Raw genomic sequence first — 16,709 nt, 5'->3', positions numbered from 1 at the left:
TTTGTAGTTTATTTACAAGGAAAGGACTTCTCTCCTCTGCACCATCCTGTCTTGGATTTCTGGGAAGCTTTTCCGAGCTCCCAGTCTAGGGCTGCTCAGGCAGCTGTTTTCAGCCGCTCTTCTAAAAGGTTCCACCTACTAACCTTGTGCTGCTGCTGTCTTAGCAGGTAGGTTTTGACCCCACTCTGAAGTTCTTACACACGACTGCCCCAGGGGGAGAAGCTTTAGAGTAACCGAAAACGTTTGCCCAGTGAGTAGTTTTCAGCACTGGTCAAAACCCAGAAAGATTGATTTTCACAAATCCTATTTTATTACCGTATACACTCGTGTATAAGCCGAGGTTTTCAGCGCATTGTGCACTGCAGTTCTTGTGGTACAATTAGGTGCCTGGGCTGATGTTCAGGTCAGCCGATACTCAAGTAGATACGGTATGTTTGATTCACTTTGAGGACACAGATAAAACTAACTCTAAGAAAAGGACAGTGTATAAAGCAGTACAGGTACCCCCACAAATAATTAGATTTTTTTTTACTTTAGAGAAATAATATTCTTGGGGCGGGGAGACTCATCCGTGTATTTGGGTTACAATATATACAATGAAGCAAGTCTTCTGTTATAGAATCAAATTGCCTAAACAATCTGCTGTCCTCTAGAATATTTGTATCACCCTGACACTGTCTTTGACCAATTACACAGGATTGAAGCCGTGGGCCCTACCCCTTTTATGTGCCGTGAATCTCAAGAAGTTACTTCCATTTCAAGATGCCTTTGCTAACCAGGCTTGTTGCTGACTGAGGCTTTTGAACCATGCAATTATCTTGTCACAACAAAAATCAGTCCTCTTGGCCTCCCTAAGAGGGCTGCAGTGTATCTGAGGGTATTTGTTCTCGTCCTCTGGTCGAGCTCATTTCAATGTGTTTGGTAAACAAATTACTTGTAACATTTGATAGTCTGAGTCGGCTATTGTCAAGACTGTTGTTGGGGTCCTCGAGGTCAGGCTACCCCTCAGGGCAACCTCCTGTTCAACAGCGGGAAGCACTGCCCTGTCCCAGCACGGCCCTGTCCCGCGCCTCCCTCACAAGCGCTTCTGCTACATTGTCAAGCCATCGATGCGACAGTGGTCTGTTTGGCTGATCCTCTACCAACCATGATGTCCTTGCCCAGGCACTTGTCCCTCCACAAAGCATGTCCAAAGCACCATCTTCTTGCTAAGGAGCATCTGGTGAGATGAAATGAAGACCTCTGTTGGAATAGATGAAAACCCAGAGCAGGGCAGTGCAAACTCCAGGCCTAAACTAGGAGTCTAGCCATATCTGTGTCTACTCTCTTTTCAACCGGCCATTGCTTGACAGGCCCCTTAATGTTTCTCCTTTTTGTAATATAAAAATCCTAAGAAATTGTATTGTAACTACTGCATATACTCATGCATAAGCCGAGGTTTTTCAGGACATTTTTGTGGTAAAATTAGGTGCCTCAGCTGATACTCGGGTCGGCTTATACACAAGTAGATACGGTAGTGGGGAAGAATAGTCCCATGTGCCTATTCACAGTTATAATTTGCTTTTCTCTTTCTTATAAATGGTTGCTAATTACCAGACACTTTTTTCCTTTTAAAAAAAGTTTTATTAGTATACAGTTCACATACCATCCAATTTAATCATTCAATCATATTAAAGAAGAGTCGTACAAATATTGCCATAAATCAATTTCAGAACATTTTCTTCTCCTACGCATTGAATTTTTAAAATCATTTTATTGAAGACTCATAGAGCTCTTATCACAATCCATACATGCATCCATTGTGTCAGGCACATGTGTATATTTGTTTACTGGGCACTTTTTTCTTTTTTAATCATCTTTAATTAATAAATCTTTTTATTGGGGCTCATACAACTCTTATCACAATCCATACATACATCAATTGAGCAAAGCCCCCTTATACATTCGTTGCCCTCGTCATTCTCAAAATTCGCCATCCACTAGGGTTCCTGGAATCAGCTCGGTTTCCTTTTTTTTTCCCTCCCCCACCCTCCCCGCTCCCCTCTTCCCCCCGGTCCCTTAATAGTTTATAAATAATTATTTTATCTTATCTTACACTGCCCGGCATCTCCCCTCACCAGCCTCCCCATTGCCCATCTTACTGTGCATTTTAAGTCATATTGTGCATGGGAATGCCTGCAGTGGATTTTCAAGAACTTTGAAAGACAGCAGCTTTTTCAGCTCATTGCACCAACTCCCAGAAAAACAAACTCAATTGCCATGGAGTCCATTCTGACTCAGAGCGCCCCTATAGGACAGAGTCCAGCTGTCCCTGTGGGTACTGAAACCCTAACTCTCTACAGGAGTTGAAAGCCTCATCTGTCTCCTGTGGAGCAGTTCTAAACTGCTGACCTTGCCTTTTCCAGTTCAACATGCACGAGAAGAGGCAAAACCATTTTGGGGGAATCAAGATAGGGGAGTGCATTGAACATAAAGTATAATCCACGTGCACTCCTAATTTGGGCAGAATTCCTATTTGCAACAAAGCTCAGGCCCACCATTTCTGTTGGCCTTTGGGAGATCATGCCACACTGAAGAATAAACCCTGAACAGGAAAGAGAATTTAAGTCTTTTGTACTGATTTCCTTGACCTGTGCAATGCCGTGAACTTGTTAAAATGGCTGAAGAACCTTAGCTTTGTTACTCTCACCAGACGACCTGTTTTCCTGATGGGTCTGGGTAAGAAGCCAGGGAGAAATTCTAACTAGATTCTATGATTCGGCAAGAGTGAGTGTTAACAGAATTCATTGTGATTTCCATCTGGCTGGGAATAAAACCAGGAGCCCTGGTCGTGTAGTGGTTACATAATGGGTTTCAAACTGCAAGGTCAACAGTTTGAAACCACAAGATGCTTCGGGAGAGAAAGACAGGACTTTGTTGCAAATAGGAATTCTGCCCAAAATAGGAGTGCACGTGGATTACACTTTAAGTCCAGTGCACTCCCCTATCTTGATTCCCCTCAAAATGGTAAAGATTTTCCAGTTTCAGAAACTCACAGGGACAGTTTCACCCTGCCGTATAGGGTCACTGTGCGTCAGCATCGACTCAAGGGCAAGGAGTTTGGTTTTTGGTTTTGGGGGGAACAGCTATTACAGGAGGGGATTATATGTACACTCAAAAAAAAGAAGAGTCAGGTGTGGAGCTCATTACTTTGATCCCAAGCTTCCTACCATTAGAACCTGCTTGATCCAAGTGAAAACAGTGACACCAGAGGAGCAACAGCAGAACCATGCATTGGAACAGAGACAGAGGGATGAACTATCTAGCCACAAAGCAAGTAAATCTGAGTCCTTTGGACCAGGAGACTGGCTGACGAAGTAGGGTGCCTTTGGACACTTAATTGGATGCGCTGAGTTTGCTAACCACGGCCTGGAGCTGAGTGTGTTCAAGCAGAGTGATATGCTCTTTGAACATTTATTAGCAGCCTTACAGCTTTGTAACATTGCCCAAGCAGGGCAGAGACCAGGCCCAAAGGCTCAGGCCCAAAGGCTCAGGCCCAGAGAAAGCCCTGCCCCGACCAGAAAAATTGATGCAAAAGCATGCATCAAATCTGCCCTCCTGTGGCTTTATGAAGGGAAAGGTGAAGGGACAGAGAACAGGCCAGTACCCTCCAACCTTTTATCAATTTGACACCAACTGTCTCTCCCAAGGCACTCTGCTTCCCTGCTGAGTTTTTAATTCATTGCAATGGCCACATTCAGTCTAGACTTTATTGGTGATGTTAACAGGTTACAATTTAATATCAGAAATGCTTAAGACACAGTTCTTCCGTCAGCATAGCCTCTTCCCAGGCATAAGGCGGGCTTCTCTTTGGTCCTTAGTCTCTCAGCCCCGTGGCCCCTTGGCCACTGCACTGTTTGGGCAATGTAATAAAGCTCTTGCAGAGCTCAGACGAATGCCCAGAGAGCACATAGCTCTACCATAAGCCTCACCTGTAAACACTCAGCTCTAGTTCAGTGCTGAACTATGTCTCCCACGTAAGTGCCTGGAAACATCCCCCTTAGCAAGCAGCCTCTTGCCAGAAGGCATTGAGCTTTACTTGCTCCATAGGACAGAAAGTCCACTGCTTTGTCTCGTGCTTTTGGTTCTGCTCTGAGCCTCTGCAGTTTCTCTAGTGTCACGACTTTCTGTCCCTTGTTTGAGAAGGCTCAGTGCTTGGGGATCATGGGATCCAAAGGATGCACTCTATGCCTGGCTCTTTTTTCTTGATGGTAGTGTGCTCTCTCTGCTCCTGAAAGGCTCATTTAATACCTAGCAGATTGAGAACATTGACCAATCTCCTCATTAGATTTCCAAGTTTGGGCAATGACAATTAACCCCTGTTAGCAATCGCTCACAGCTAGAGCATTATCATCACTCACAATGGAATCCAGTCAGCAGTCAGCATGTTCCCTCACTTTTCTCTGAGTCAGACCCACCAAGTTAAAGCCCTTTGGTGGGAATTAAAGACTCTACTGGAAAAGCCTTATCAAGAAAACAAAATCACTGCCCTGCCATCAGTCAGTCCGTCATTCATTCTCTCTCTCAATCACCCAATCCCCTCTTTCTCATTATTTAAATTGACTTTCTCTTGTCATCTATTCCTGCTCTCTTAGGTGAGTTCTGTCTTGTCGTGTCTCTACAGTAAAGCAGCCTTCTATTCACTTAGAAGCTATAATCTCATGTTTGCTCCCCCCCCCCATGTTCTTCTATTCTTCCATTTCCTCAGATGTATGTTGATCACTTACTTCAAGTCAATGCTTGTGCTAGGAGCTGCCCTCAAGCATCTCCTAGTCTACAGTGTTTTCAAGTGCACAAACCATATGCTATTGATCATGAATTTCTAATATTGCTTAGTTATGGTGCATTGAGTGCCTGTTGATACCCTCTTCCTCCCTCAACCTATTGCTTCCCATGATTTGGTCTTAATAATAAAGAAGCTTGTTCACATCCAATGCTCTGAGAGAGAACAACAAATTCCCGGATATAATAATTAGACCTAGATTTTGGAATCCTTGAGGGAAATACTGTTTAGAGAAGTTAAGTTAAAGTGTCACTCTCATGGGTATGATGTGTGTTTTAAGATGCTACTTTTTAAAACCGTTAATAATCTAATTTTCATCTGCATTTGATTTGCATCCGACTGGGGCCTAGTTCACATTACCCACATCAGTGCTGTTTAAAAAACCTGCTAACTTTCCATGAAGAACTTCATAGTCTTCAGGACAGGGGTCTGATTTTGAGGAGTGAATCGTGGTAATGGCAGGCATTGTTGAATTAGTAAGGTGAACAGGCTACTAAAAATGTGGCCAGAAGAGAGGAGGGGAAGAAAGGGAAGTGGGAGGATTGAAGGAAGGGGTGAGTTAAATTGTGTGTAGAGAGCCCGCTGACAAAAGGAAATCGTGTGTTACCAGGTTCATTGTAACATTTTCTTTCTAGGCCCACTCAAATATCCATATACTTGTTGCCTCTGCTTCTGTGTTCTGTGATGAATAAGACAGAATGAAAAGCACGATGTAATATATGCATATGGGGGTGGACCTCAAAGGATTTGTAGAAAAAAGTACCACTATCTTTTCATTCCCTTTTTCCATGACCCTTTTGAAGGCCCCTCGTATGTTGGATGTGGTACTCAATGAGTAATGCTATTATCACAGGCCTTGTTCAACAGCCTAGGTGACTTAGCGTGGTCATCTTATATGTGGACAACTTTGGTAGGGTCTGTGGCTCTCCCTAGATGTGTGGGAAGCAGTCTGGCTTGTTTACAAACTATTTTCAGAGCAGTGTTGAAAGGAGACAAGGAGAGTCTATCTGGCAATCCTCAAAACTTCCCATCCTGCTGAGAGTTGGACTCAAATGAAAGCCCCCACTGCACCTGTGGTGCTTTAGCTGGAAAGCTAAAGGTCTGAAAGCTGGTTTGGAAAGCCCACGTTTGCCAGCTTACACCTTTGACACACTGAGACCTGGTATGCCCGCTTTGGTGCTGCAGGTGCATTTGAAAGCGCCAAAGGCATCATAGTATGCAGCTATCTTTTCAGCTACCGGCTTATAGCCACACATCATCTAGGGAGTGGCCCGGCCCTTCGTCGGCTCCCGTCAGGGAAGCCACCATGACTGTCCACACTTCTGATCTGGTTCCAGTTCCAGAAGGTCAGAGAAGCCCCACTCCATCTCTGTGCTTTACCCTCGGTTCCAGGGGACACCACCCCAGAGCAGTGTTATTTCTGGCAACCTTAACTGAGCAGCAATTTTTAAAATCATTTTATTGGGGGCTCATAAAATTCCTATCACAATCCATACATACATCCATTGTGTCAAGAACATATGTACATTTGTTGCCATCATCCTTCTCAAAACATTTGCTTTCTACTTGAGCCCTTACTATCTGCTGCTCATTTCCCCCCCTTTCCCTACTCCCCCACCTCATGAACCCTTCATCATTCATAAATTATTATTTTGTTATATATTACACTGTCTGACGTCTTCCCCCGCCTTCTTCTCTGCTGTCCCTCCCTCAGGGAGGAGGCCATACATAGATTCTTGTCATCAGTTCCCCCTTTGTACCCTAAATTGTCTCCACCCTCCAGGCATCGCCACTCTCACCACTGGTCCTGGAGGAGTCATCTGTCCTGGATTCCCTGTGTTTCCAGTTCCCATCTGTACCAGTGTACATCCTCTGGTCTAGCCAGATTTGTAAGGTAGAATTGGGATCACGATGTGGTGGGGAGCATTTAAGAACAAGAGGAAAATTATATGTTTCATCGTTGCTACCCTGCACCCTGCCTGGTTCATCTCTTCCCCACAGCCCCTCAGTAAGGGGTGTCCAGTTGACTACCATTGGGCTTTGAGGCTCCCCTCAGCAATTTACAAAGACTGGAAACCTTTCGTTTTGGGGCAGACATTTCCTGGCACACCATGGGAGGTGATTTACAGATGTCCAGCTTTGCTGACTTTGCTCCTCAGCCCTTCCACAGTCTGTGTGGAAGTCTAATCAGGGCAGCTGGCAGTCGATAATCCCTAATATGTGGTATTAACCTGACGTTGAAGGCGTCCAATGTTTTCTTGGCGTCATTCATACTGCTGCCCTCAAGTCATTGTTTCTCCCTGTTGTGTGAGTGGAAACTCGGAGTGGTTTGCCGTTCAAGTCCACAAAAAGGCCAAGTGATCTATTTCCGGAACAACGATGGGACATGGTTCTCTGTGTGGTTGCCATGAGTATCCACATCGACTCTCCAGCAGTCGGTTTCCTTTCTTGACTTAAGTGAGGAAATTGCTAAATCAGTGGGGTGCATTTCAATTCTGGATCCACTCACAGTATATAGATACATGTTCTTCCTTTCCATATCTAGAGACTGATCCCTTTAACTCACTGCCATGGAGTCCTTAGGTGAAAGGTTCGATATTCACTAAAAAACAAAAAAAAATTTTGAACTTGAAGTAGAAAGAAAGCGATTTCTTAGAGAAGATATTTTAGAGACCGTCTGATTACCTCATCATCTCTAAAGATGTTACTCCCTTGGGGAAAAAGTGCAGAAATGCCAGAGTGGTAAATAACTTTTAAGAGAAATGGATGCATATGAGGATTATAAGCGCTAACACATCTTTTCTTTTGATACTCCTGCCCAGTAATTTCTTAGTGGCTGTGCAGGGAAGGCTCAATAGCTTTTCCATTCGTTCTAATAGATTTGTATCCAGTGACTATTAAATACTTAGCACCATGAGTGCTGCCTCCTGTACGTGTCAAGGCCACGATGGAGCCTTCTTCAAGAGCACTCATGATGATCTGCAGATCAATCAAAGGGAGGAGGTGCTTTGGCATCCGTCAAACTGGCCTCCTGAGTAGGGCTTTCCTGGTTTGGGTCCACTCCAGTTTCTCTAAGCTCTGCGAACCACAGCAGAAAAAGAAGGAGAGATCGCTTTGCACGCCTGCTACTTTGGCGGCCCTTCTTGTATTCGTGGGATGCTTGCCTTTCTCCACGTTTGATAGAAATCAAGCCCTGTCTGCCTACTCTGCCCTACACTGGGAAGGATGCCGGTGTCACACACAGAGAACAGAGCACTCCTGTGGTTGCTTCCATCTTCTTTTTTTGGCCTCATCTGCCTCCCTCTCTACGGAGCTTTTGAGTCCAAATTTAGCGGCGATGACTAAGAAATTGCCAGGATGTGACAGAGCTTTCGGTTCATTGAGTCCTCCCTTGCCATTTTCAATAGTTGTAACAATTGCCAAGTTTTTTCTCCTCCTAGCATTGCTGCTACCACGTTATTCACCACCGACATTCAGTCCTGTCTTCGGGTTCTCTCCAGGGGCTGACAGCCTCCTTCCAAATACCATATTGCTATGCGGTTGTCACGTGCCATTACATGCTTTGCGTACTGTGTAACCTCTACCGCCCCGCACTGTTGTCAGAAGCGTGCTTTAGCGATATTTTCCTCATATTTACTTACATTGCCATACTTTATTTTTAACATATTTCATTTCATATTCTTTATTTTTTATCATTCTTTATACCAATCTTTTGATAAGACAGGCTGGTAGCTTCCCCCCACCCCAACGCCGCCCCTCTGTTTCCAATGGATTTCCGGTGAAGCCTTCATTTGGTACCTGCTGTATGGAGGTGTGATTCCCAACTGCAGACCTTCCCAGTCTGCCCTTGCATTTCTTTTATGTCCCTTTGAAACCAGCTTGTGTGTTACAAAAGAATTTAAGTCCATTTTATTTCTCTGCCTTTTACAACCACTCCATATATACTTGTGTATAAGCTGAGTTGTTTAGCACATTCTTAATGTGTTTTTTTGTGGTAAAATTAGGGGCCTCGGCTAATACTCGGGTTAGCTTATACTCGGATGTATATGATACATGTCTGTTCGGGTTTGGGGAAGGACTGCGGGGTGGCGGCGTCTCTAAGACCATGATGTTTCTCTCCTTTTCATTATTTTCACGTGATAGTGGGGTGTCATTATGGGGATGCTGTCCCTTGCTCTGATGCAATTACATAGTGAATGTTCTTTGTATGAATTGGTATTACATAAATAAAAGGGGAAAAATGAGAAAAATAAAATGAAAAGAAAATAGTGAAAATGAGAGAAACGTCGCAGCCTTTGAGAGCACCCCAGCAGAGTTCTTCTCCTCCTCTTTTTTTCCTACCCTCCGGTCCTCCTTCCCTCCCTGCCCCTTTCTTCCTCTCCCTTCTTTCTACCCCCACTCCCTCCAGCCCTGGTCTCCTCAGAATCTTCAGTCTTTTCCTCTAGTGTGAAAATGATATTTTCCTTCTCTTTTGCCCTTTATAATAATTGTACTCATGAAATATTATCTTTCGGAGAGAGATTGCTTTGGCTGAGCCTGATGTTCCCCAGTGTAGTCCGTGGCATGAGGTGCGTGACAGACTCATCATTGCTTCTGAAGGATGCACCATATTCCATTGTGTGCACGTGTCAATTTCTTTATCCATTCCTCCACAGAAGGGGTTCTTGGTTCTTTCCGTCTTTTTGTGCTATAGAAATTGCTGCCCTAAACATAGGAGTACCGTATATACTCGTGTATAAGCCGAATTTTTCAGCACATATTTAATGCAGTTTTTGTGGTAACATTAGGTGCCTCAGCTGATATTCAGGTTGCCTTATACTTGAGTAGATACAGTCTATAACTGTTGGTTTCTGAAGCAGCCCTTGCTTGACAGGATTTCTTCCCTGTTCTGCAAATTCTTTCGCCAGGACAGGTAGAACTCACTTTTTCGGCCCCAGCTGTTCATGGGTCTGCACTCCGCAGACTGGGGAGGCCAGCCAGGCAGGGCACATCCCACCCCACTTTCCAGCCCATCCAACACACTCAGGCTGCTGTCGTCTCCCAGGCACAAGGGGACAGGCAGGAGGCATGGAACATGCAGAGGTGCTGCTCATCCCTTGATCAGACTAGGTGGGCTCTGAGCAGGGTGAGTGAGTCATCCCCGTGCCATTCTGCTACCCAGCTTCGTGTGTGACCAGAAAGACCCTCTTCTTGTCTTCAGGGCTGAATACCCCACCACTCAACAACCCAGCCACAAACTGCTCCAGAGCCAGAAACCTGTGTCCATTGTTTGTTTTCAGGTTACCAGGGTCCTATTAAATGCAAGCCTTGACTTTTTTACCATGGCTTATACCTTGATTAGACACATACATTTTAAAGAATATATGCTTGAGGATGAAAGAGGCAAAAATTCACTTCTAGAAATATCGCGAGACTGGCACTTTATATGCGCATATGCACTGTGCAAGCACTTTTAAACATGAGTCCATCATTTCCACGCCATCCTGTGGTATGACTGTCATTTGTGAAAAATATGATCCACCTGACTTTATTCTAAGCCTTAAAGGAATATTCACCGCAGACCTTTTTTTACTGGTTTATTCTGAAATTTCTAACATTGGCAGCTCTGAAATTCCAATTTTACAATCATTTGAGCCATGTGCTTGGCAATACGACTACCCCTTTCTGGAGGCGAAGGAGGGAGCTAAAGTAAAGAAGTCACTTCCCCTACCATTCGGAGCCAATCCTGTGTGCATCTAAGACGCATAGAGCATTTGTGGGCGCACAGATTGTGCAATCACAGATGCGATCCATTTTGCATGGGGACATCATGTTTGTTCCCACAGGAAGTGAGATTTGGCTTTGAGAGAGGAGGGGGAAACCAGCCAGTAGACGGACAGAAGCATGGCATGCTGAATGAAGAGAATAAATGGCATCTGGAAAGGGTGTCGTGGGGGCAGAGTGGGTTCCATGTTGGGCTACTAACTGGCAGTTCAGCAGTTTGAACCCATCAGCTGCTCCAAGGGAGAAAGATGAGGGTTTCTACTCCATTCATAGTCACAGTCTTGGAAAACCCCAGGGAAAGTTCTACTCTGTCCTGTCAGTGAGACAGCGTGGACTTGAGAAGAGTGAGTTTGGTTTGGGAAAGGACCAAACGTTCTCTGGTGGAGGATGAGGATCCAGACACAATAGTGACTGCATGGGAAATTGTCAGTGCCACATAGAGCTGTTTGCCAACAAAACCTTCACTTGGCAACTGAAACCATCACAAGTTCCTGAATAGAGGCGCTGTGCTTTAAGAAGACCAATCAGCCAGCAGAAAAGGAGGGCACCATGGGGAGGGCATGGCAGCAGTGCAAAGCAGAGGCCAGAAGAACACAAGCTAGAGAAGTGGCAATGATGATGAATGGTCCAGGCTATGGATCCTGAGGGGCCGAGCAGGGAAATAAGCGTATGGGTCCTCTGAAATGGAAGTGTGAGCAGTTACCAGGATGACGGCTTCTGATTACAGAGACAGAAAAGATGGAGGTAGTGACCCAGTGAGACTGTGGCTCTCTACCAGCACAATCATAGTCTTCACTTTTGCTCTCTGTGGAATTCCTACGTGGGTTGGAATCCTTCAGGGCTTCATAGAAATGACGTCCTCTCTGTGAAGTCCTCCCCAGTCAAAGGAAGCCTGGCCTCCTCCCTCTTCACATAACAGCTCCTGTATGCCTCCCACACCTGTGGCCTCGTCACTGGAGTACATGTCTTCCTCCTGCAAATGCACAGTAAGCTTTCTGAAGATGCACCCTCCTTATCTGAATTGCTCATACCACCCAAGCATGGACATTCCTCAGAAAATGCTTGTTGATTGAATGAACCGCCTCTGCTATCACATAAGACATTTCAGGCAATCCTCTTGTGCCTTGGGATACGCTAGGTTCCCAGCCCCCCAGTTTGTAGTCAGTCAGCCACCTTGACCATTAGACCCATTTCACCAGATCTCTTTTCAAACGTGGTCTCTGACTCTTAACAAAATTCAAATCCACCCTCCTGCTCCCCCCCCCTTTTTCGTAAATAGTCATTTCCTTGCTCAAACATGGCAGGGATGTTCTGTTCAACGGCTCCTTGTTGGTAGAGGAGATATGGAGACTTCCAGTCAGATGTCTCTGTAGACACAGCTTAGCTTTTCTCGCGTCTCGAATGCCCACATAGGGAGTGTACATGTGGGTGCAGAGAAATGGCTGCCCTCATCCATTGCTAATAGGACAGTGAAAAGATCCAGCTAGCAGAGAAAACAATGTGTGGGCTTCCCCGAAAGTCAAACATAGAATTACTAGGCAATCTAGCAATTCCATGTCTAAGTACATACCCAGAGGAATTTAATGTGGGAAATGCAAACAATCTGTACCCCACCGTTCACTGAAACGCTGGTCATCACACTAGCCCAAAGGTGGAATCCGCATAAATGTCCATCATCAGAGGATGGGGTAAACACAATGTTTATTCATACTTTGAAATATTATTCAGTCATAAAGACAAATGAAGCTTTGGTACACGCCAGAACAGGGATGAACCTTGAAAATATGCTGCATGAAAAAAATCAGTCACAAATGATCACCTAGTATTAGAAACCACCTATATGAAATACAAGGTCTACAATAGGCAAATGCATTGAGAACAAAACTTCTCAGTGGTCGCACAGCTGGAGCAAGGGGAAAACTGGGAGTTACTGTTCAAGGGGCACAGAGCTTCTGGTAAGGGTGATAAAAAATGTGGAAATGGATATCATTGATGATTGTTTAATATGGCAACCATAATTAATACCACTGAGTTTTACATGTAAACATGGCTACTTCCCAGAAAGAAAGAAAATTGCCCACATGCTAAAGGCTGTCGCAGAGAATAGCTGCTTCGTTGCTGAATGACTGAGAAGGCTTCAGCTGATGTCAGAGTGTGAATTTCTCTGAACCCCGGCAGACATGGAAATAGAGGAAGTTGGAGTTAGTAAAAAATTGTTCCTAAACAACTCCTGTCCCAGAAACCTTGCTGTCGTTTTGAGAATATTTTCTTTCACAAATTTTGCAGAATATGATCAGCTTTCGGGGTATTATCAAAATGGATCCCTTGTTACAGCCCCAGTGGATTAGCAGCATTCCACCCAGAGGTGCCCCCACAGAAAGTCTGGGTGCTCTACTTCTGAGACATCAAGCACTGGGAACGCTGTACAACCCAGCTCTGTTCTTATACTAGGGGGCTTGAAAAATGTGTGGCAAACGGAAAGAAAGGAGAGCAGAATTGTTTCTGTGAACTTTTGGGAGCCCTCCTTCCTGCACTTGGGCTCAGCCTGAGTCAAGTGGCAGCTGTTTCGTCTGATTTGGTCTTGGGTTGTGGGGTTGAACTGTTTCATTGGCACCGCGGTCACGCGGAACGCCACATTCACCTTCCATGGAACGGCCTGCTCCTTTGTGCCCGACAGCCAGCTTAAAATCTGTCCATTTGGCTTGGTCATTTGTATGTGGCTTTACAGGATACCAAGTAACTTTCCAAGGAAGGGGTTTGAAATGATACCTTCGGGACCAGGGGTGTGAGGGGCGATACTAGGAGGGTAGAGGGAGTGGGTGGAGTGGAAAGAGGGAACCGATTACAAGGAGCTACATGTGACCTCCTCCCCGGGGGACGGACAACAAAAGGGGGAGAAGAGAGACGTCGGACAGGGAAAGATATGATAATATAATAATTTATAAATTATCAAGGGATCATGAGGGAGGGGGAGAGGGGAGGGAGTGGAAAAAAGAGGACCTGATGCAAAGGGCTTAAGTGGAGAGCAAATGTTTTGAGAATGATGAGGACAAATGGATGTACAGATGTGCTTTACACAATTGATGTATGTATGGATTGTGATAAGAGTTGTATGAGCCCCTATTAAAATGATTTTTAAAATGAAGAATTGTGGTGGTGTTTCTGGTTTTGCTTTTCGGAAGCCACCTAGTGGGTCAGGAGCCCGTCACTTGTATGGGACAGTCCAACGAGGACATGTGGTGTTCTTTGTCTTGCAGGAGCATTTCACACCTGAGTGTAAATTCAAAGAATCGGTGTTTGAGAATTATTATGTGACGTACTCGTCCATGATATACCGTCAGCAGCAGTCGGGCCGAGGGTGGTACCTGGGGCTGAACAAAGAAGGGGAGATTATGAAAGGCAACCATGTGAAGAAGAATAAGCCCGCAGCGCACTTTCTGCCCAAACCACTGAAAGGTAAGCTGGATGACGTGGCCATTGGCATGGGGTCCTCCTTCTCGTGCAGTCTTGCTCATGCTTCAGACAGGGACGCATAATTCTGCCATGGGAAGGCATTTTAGACACAAATGTAGCATTTTGAAGGCCACTAAAACAGGATCATATTGAGATTGCTGTCCTGTCTTTAGATTTTAATGTTTGTACTGCCCACCAATTGCTCTTGAAGTTCCATGGTACGCAGGATAACACCTTGATTGGGTGCAAGTATCTTATTTGCTAACTGGGCACTGCCAAGACCTCCAAATGCTGACAGAATGGTCCCTAGACAGGAACAGTAGATGCTCAACTGTACGCACTGAACACTTAGCAGAAAGCTTCTTGGAGCTCACGAAGGGCCCATCCATGTGATTCCAGCCGTATTTTCCCCTCGATGCTTCATACTTCCATCAATAGTAGCCGAATAGTAACCAAGAGAGGACTGGAGGGGAGAAGCGCAGGGAGTAGACTGTAAGCTGTACTTAATATCTTCCTGCTTTTCCAAGCAGACAGAGAAGACAGTGGAAAAATAAGAAAAGAAACAAGCTGCCAAAAAATTACCCATCTGGGGTTGGATTCGGGGCCTCTAGTTGGGGCCAACGGCCTCGTTCACATCAGCCTATCACTGTATTTTAGAACACAGTTTTGAGCTTGGATCTTCATCACATACTAAAGTGAGGCGCTGTGAGTCGGCATCTATTCAATGGCAGTGAGTTTGCAGTTTCTTGTTTGTTTTTGTACACCTTGAGTCCTTCCTCTATACACTGGGGATAAGAGCATCAGCAATGCAGGCTTGCTGGGTGCATTAAGTGAGATAGTGCACATCAGGCACATGGAACAGAATGGAGCACACTCAGTGCCTCAGACATGTATTGCTAATGTGGCTTTTTTTTACAGCAACCAGAACGGTATTTACCGTTTCTGGAATTGAGAATTGTGCTAATACTTTGACTCTTAGAGCGTTTCATGTTACAGTATGATAGAAATCAGTGTTCTATAATGTTTTAAAACTTTCATATTTGCTTTGCCCTGTATGCTCTTGATCCTAATTAAACTTCTAAAAGCATTTTTCATTAATCCTCTTATGTATAGCCATTAGTGATAGAAGCTAGACATTAGAATTCTCCACACACGACTGCACCAAGACCAGATTTTGCTTAATCCGATTGAGTCCACTCGCTGCTCAGTTGCTGAAAGCTGCATTTTAATGTTTGCCTGGGAGCATAGAAGCCCAACAAGGAGCATGGGCGTGAGGCGGTCCCACTCCATGACCTTTCATGCTGTCTTTCTGTGTTTTTCAGTGGCCATGTACAAGGAGCCGTCCCTGCATGACCTCACGGAATTCTCCCGATCCGGAAGTGGGACCCCCACCAAGAGCAGAAGTGTCTCCGGCGTGCTGAACGGAGGCAAATCCATGAGCCACAATGAATCAACGTAGCCAGTGAGGGCAAAACACGGGCTCTGTAACAGAACCTCACCTCCAGGTGCTGTTGAATTCTTCTAGCAGTCCTTCACCCTGAAGTTCAAATTTGTCCTTGACATTTACCAAACAAACAGGCAGAGTCCACGATACTGTCTGTCACTAGCCCTTCATAGCATTGATACGTAAGCCCCCCTCTCATTAGACCGAGCTTGTGCCAAAGAATGCCAAGCCTATTAACAGTGAACTCAATCCGGGAGAAGGACTGTCCCATTTTCTCATGATCTCACCTATGCTTTGGGGGAGGGACGACACACCGAAACCATTTTCACAGCACTCTTGCTGATACAAATTTGCTCTCTAACCAAGAAAAGGTAAAAGACCACAATTGCTCTTCAGACACACACACACACACACACACACACACAAAAAAAAAAACAAAGTTAACTGCTTACATGTTTTGTAGGGCAAAGACATTTCTGTGAGCCGTGCTGTTTTCTTGGCTTCATGTTTTCTATATACGCTTGATTCCAATGTATTCTTCACTTTAGTGTAGTGCAACTTTATGCTTTCTGAAATTCAATGGTTCTATTGACTCTGTGTCTCTTAATCCAAATCAACCAAATTCAGGGTTGAATAGGAATTGGCATCTCAGGCTCAAGGTAACAGTGTTTGTGTGACTTTACCAATTTGTTTATCTGTTTGTTCTTAGATTCGTAGTTTCTTGGTCAAGTTCTTGTGCCGTACTTTGTGTGTAGAAACTGAGTAGTGTTGCCAACCCCAGTCAGTACAGATCACTTCAGATGAAGAAGAGTATCTTCAAGTGTAGATTTCTCTTAATTCCATTTGTGTATCATGTTTAAACTATTGTGGCTTCTCGTGCAAAGACAAGATCTGTGGAAGTGTAGTGTTGTCTTTTGTGTTGTTCAAATAAGCAATGTCTTATCTGCATATGTATGAGTCCTTCTGTCATTGTATTTGGCACGTGACTATTGTGTTCAAGGAGATGTTAAGATTGGTTACCCCTAAACAACATATACTTATACCTGCTATTGGAAAAGTGTTTAAGACTTAGCTAGGTTTCCATTTAGATCTTCATATCTGTTGCATGGAAGAAAGTTGGAATCTTGGCATAGAGTTGCATGATATGTAAGATTTTGTGCATTAATACTTGTTAAAATCTGTGTTCCCAAAGTGGACATAGCATGTACAGGCAGTTTTCTGTTCTGT

The 16,709-nt window shown here is 44.7% G+C and overlaps 1 protein-coding gene across 1 annotated transcript in view; it reads left to right on the top strand.

Moving 5' to 3' along the window:
* The window catches only part of FGF13 (fibroblast growth factor 13), a 78,611-nt gene extending 62,170 nt beyond the window's left edge, over window positions 1-16,441 (top strand). Inside the window, exons 4-5 of the mRNA XM_075538791.1 lie at window positions 13,843-14,041; window positions 15,361-16,441. Of these exons, the coding sequence (XP_075394906.1) occupies window positions 13,843-14,041; window positions 15,361-15,497 (336 nt within the window). The 3' untranslated portion in view covers window positions 15,498-16,441. The remainder of the gene's footprint in view (window positions 1-13,842; window positions 14,042-15,360) is intronic.
* Window positions 16,442-16,709: the final 268 nt, after the last annotated feature.

The sequence above is a fragment of the Tenrec ecaudatus genome, chromosome X (assembly GCF_050624435.1).
Source record: "Tenrec ecaudatus isolate mTenEca1 chromosome X, mTenEca1.hap1, whole genome shotgun sequence".
Classification (NCBI taxonomy): Eukaryota; Metazoa; Chordata; class Mammalia; order Afrosoricida; family Tenrecidae; genus Tenrec; species Tenrec ecaudatus.
Note: the sequence above shows the minus strand (reverse complement) of the source record. Positions and strands in the feature narration are given on the sequence as shown.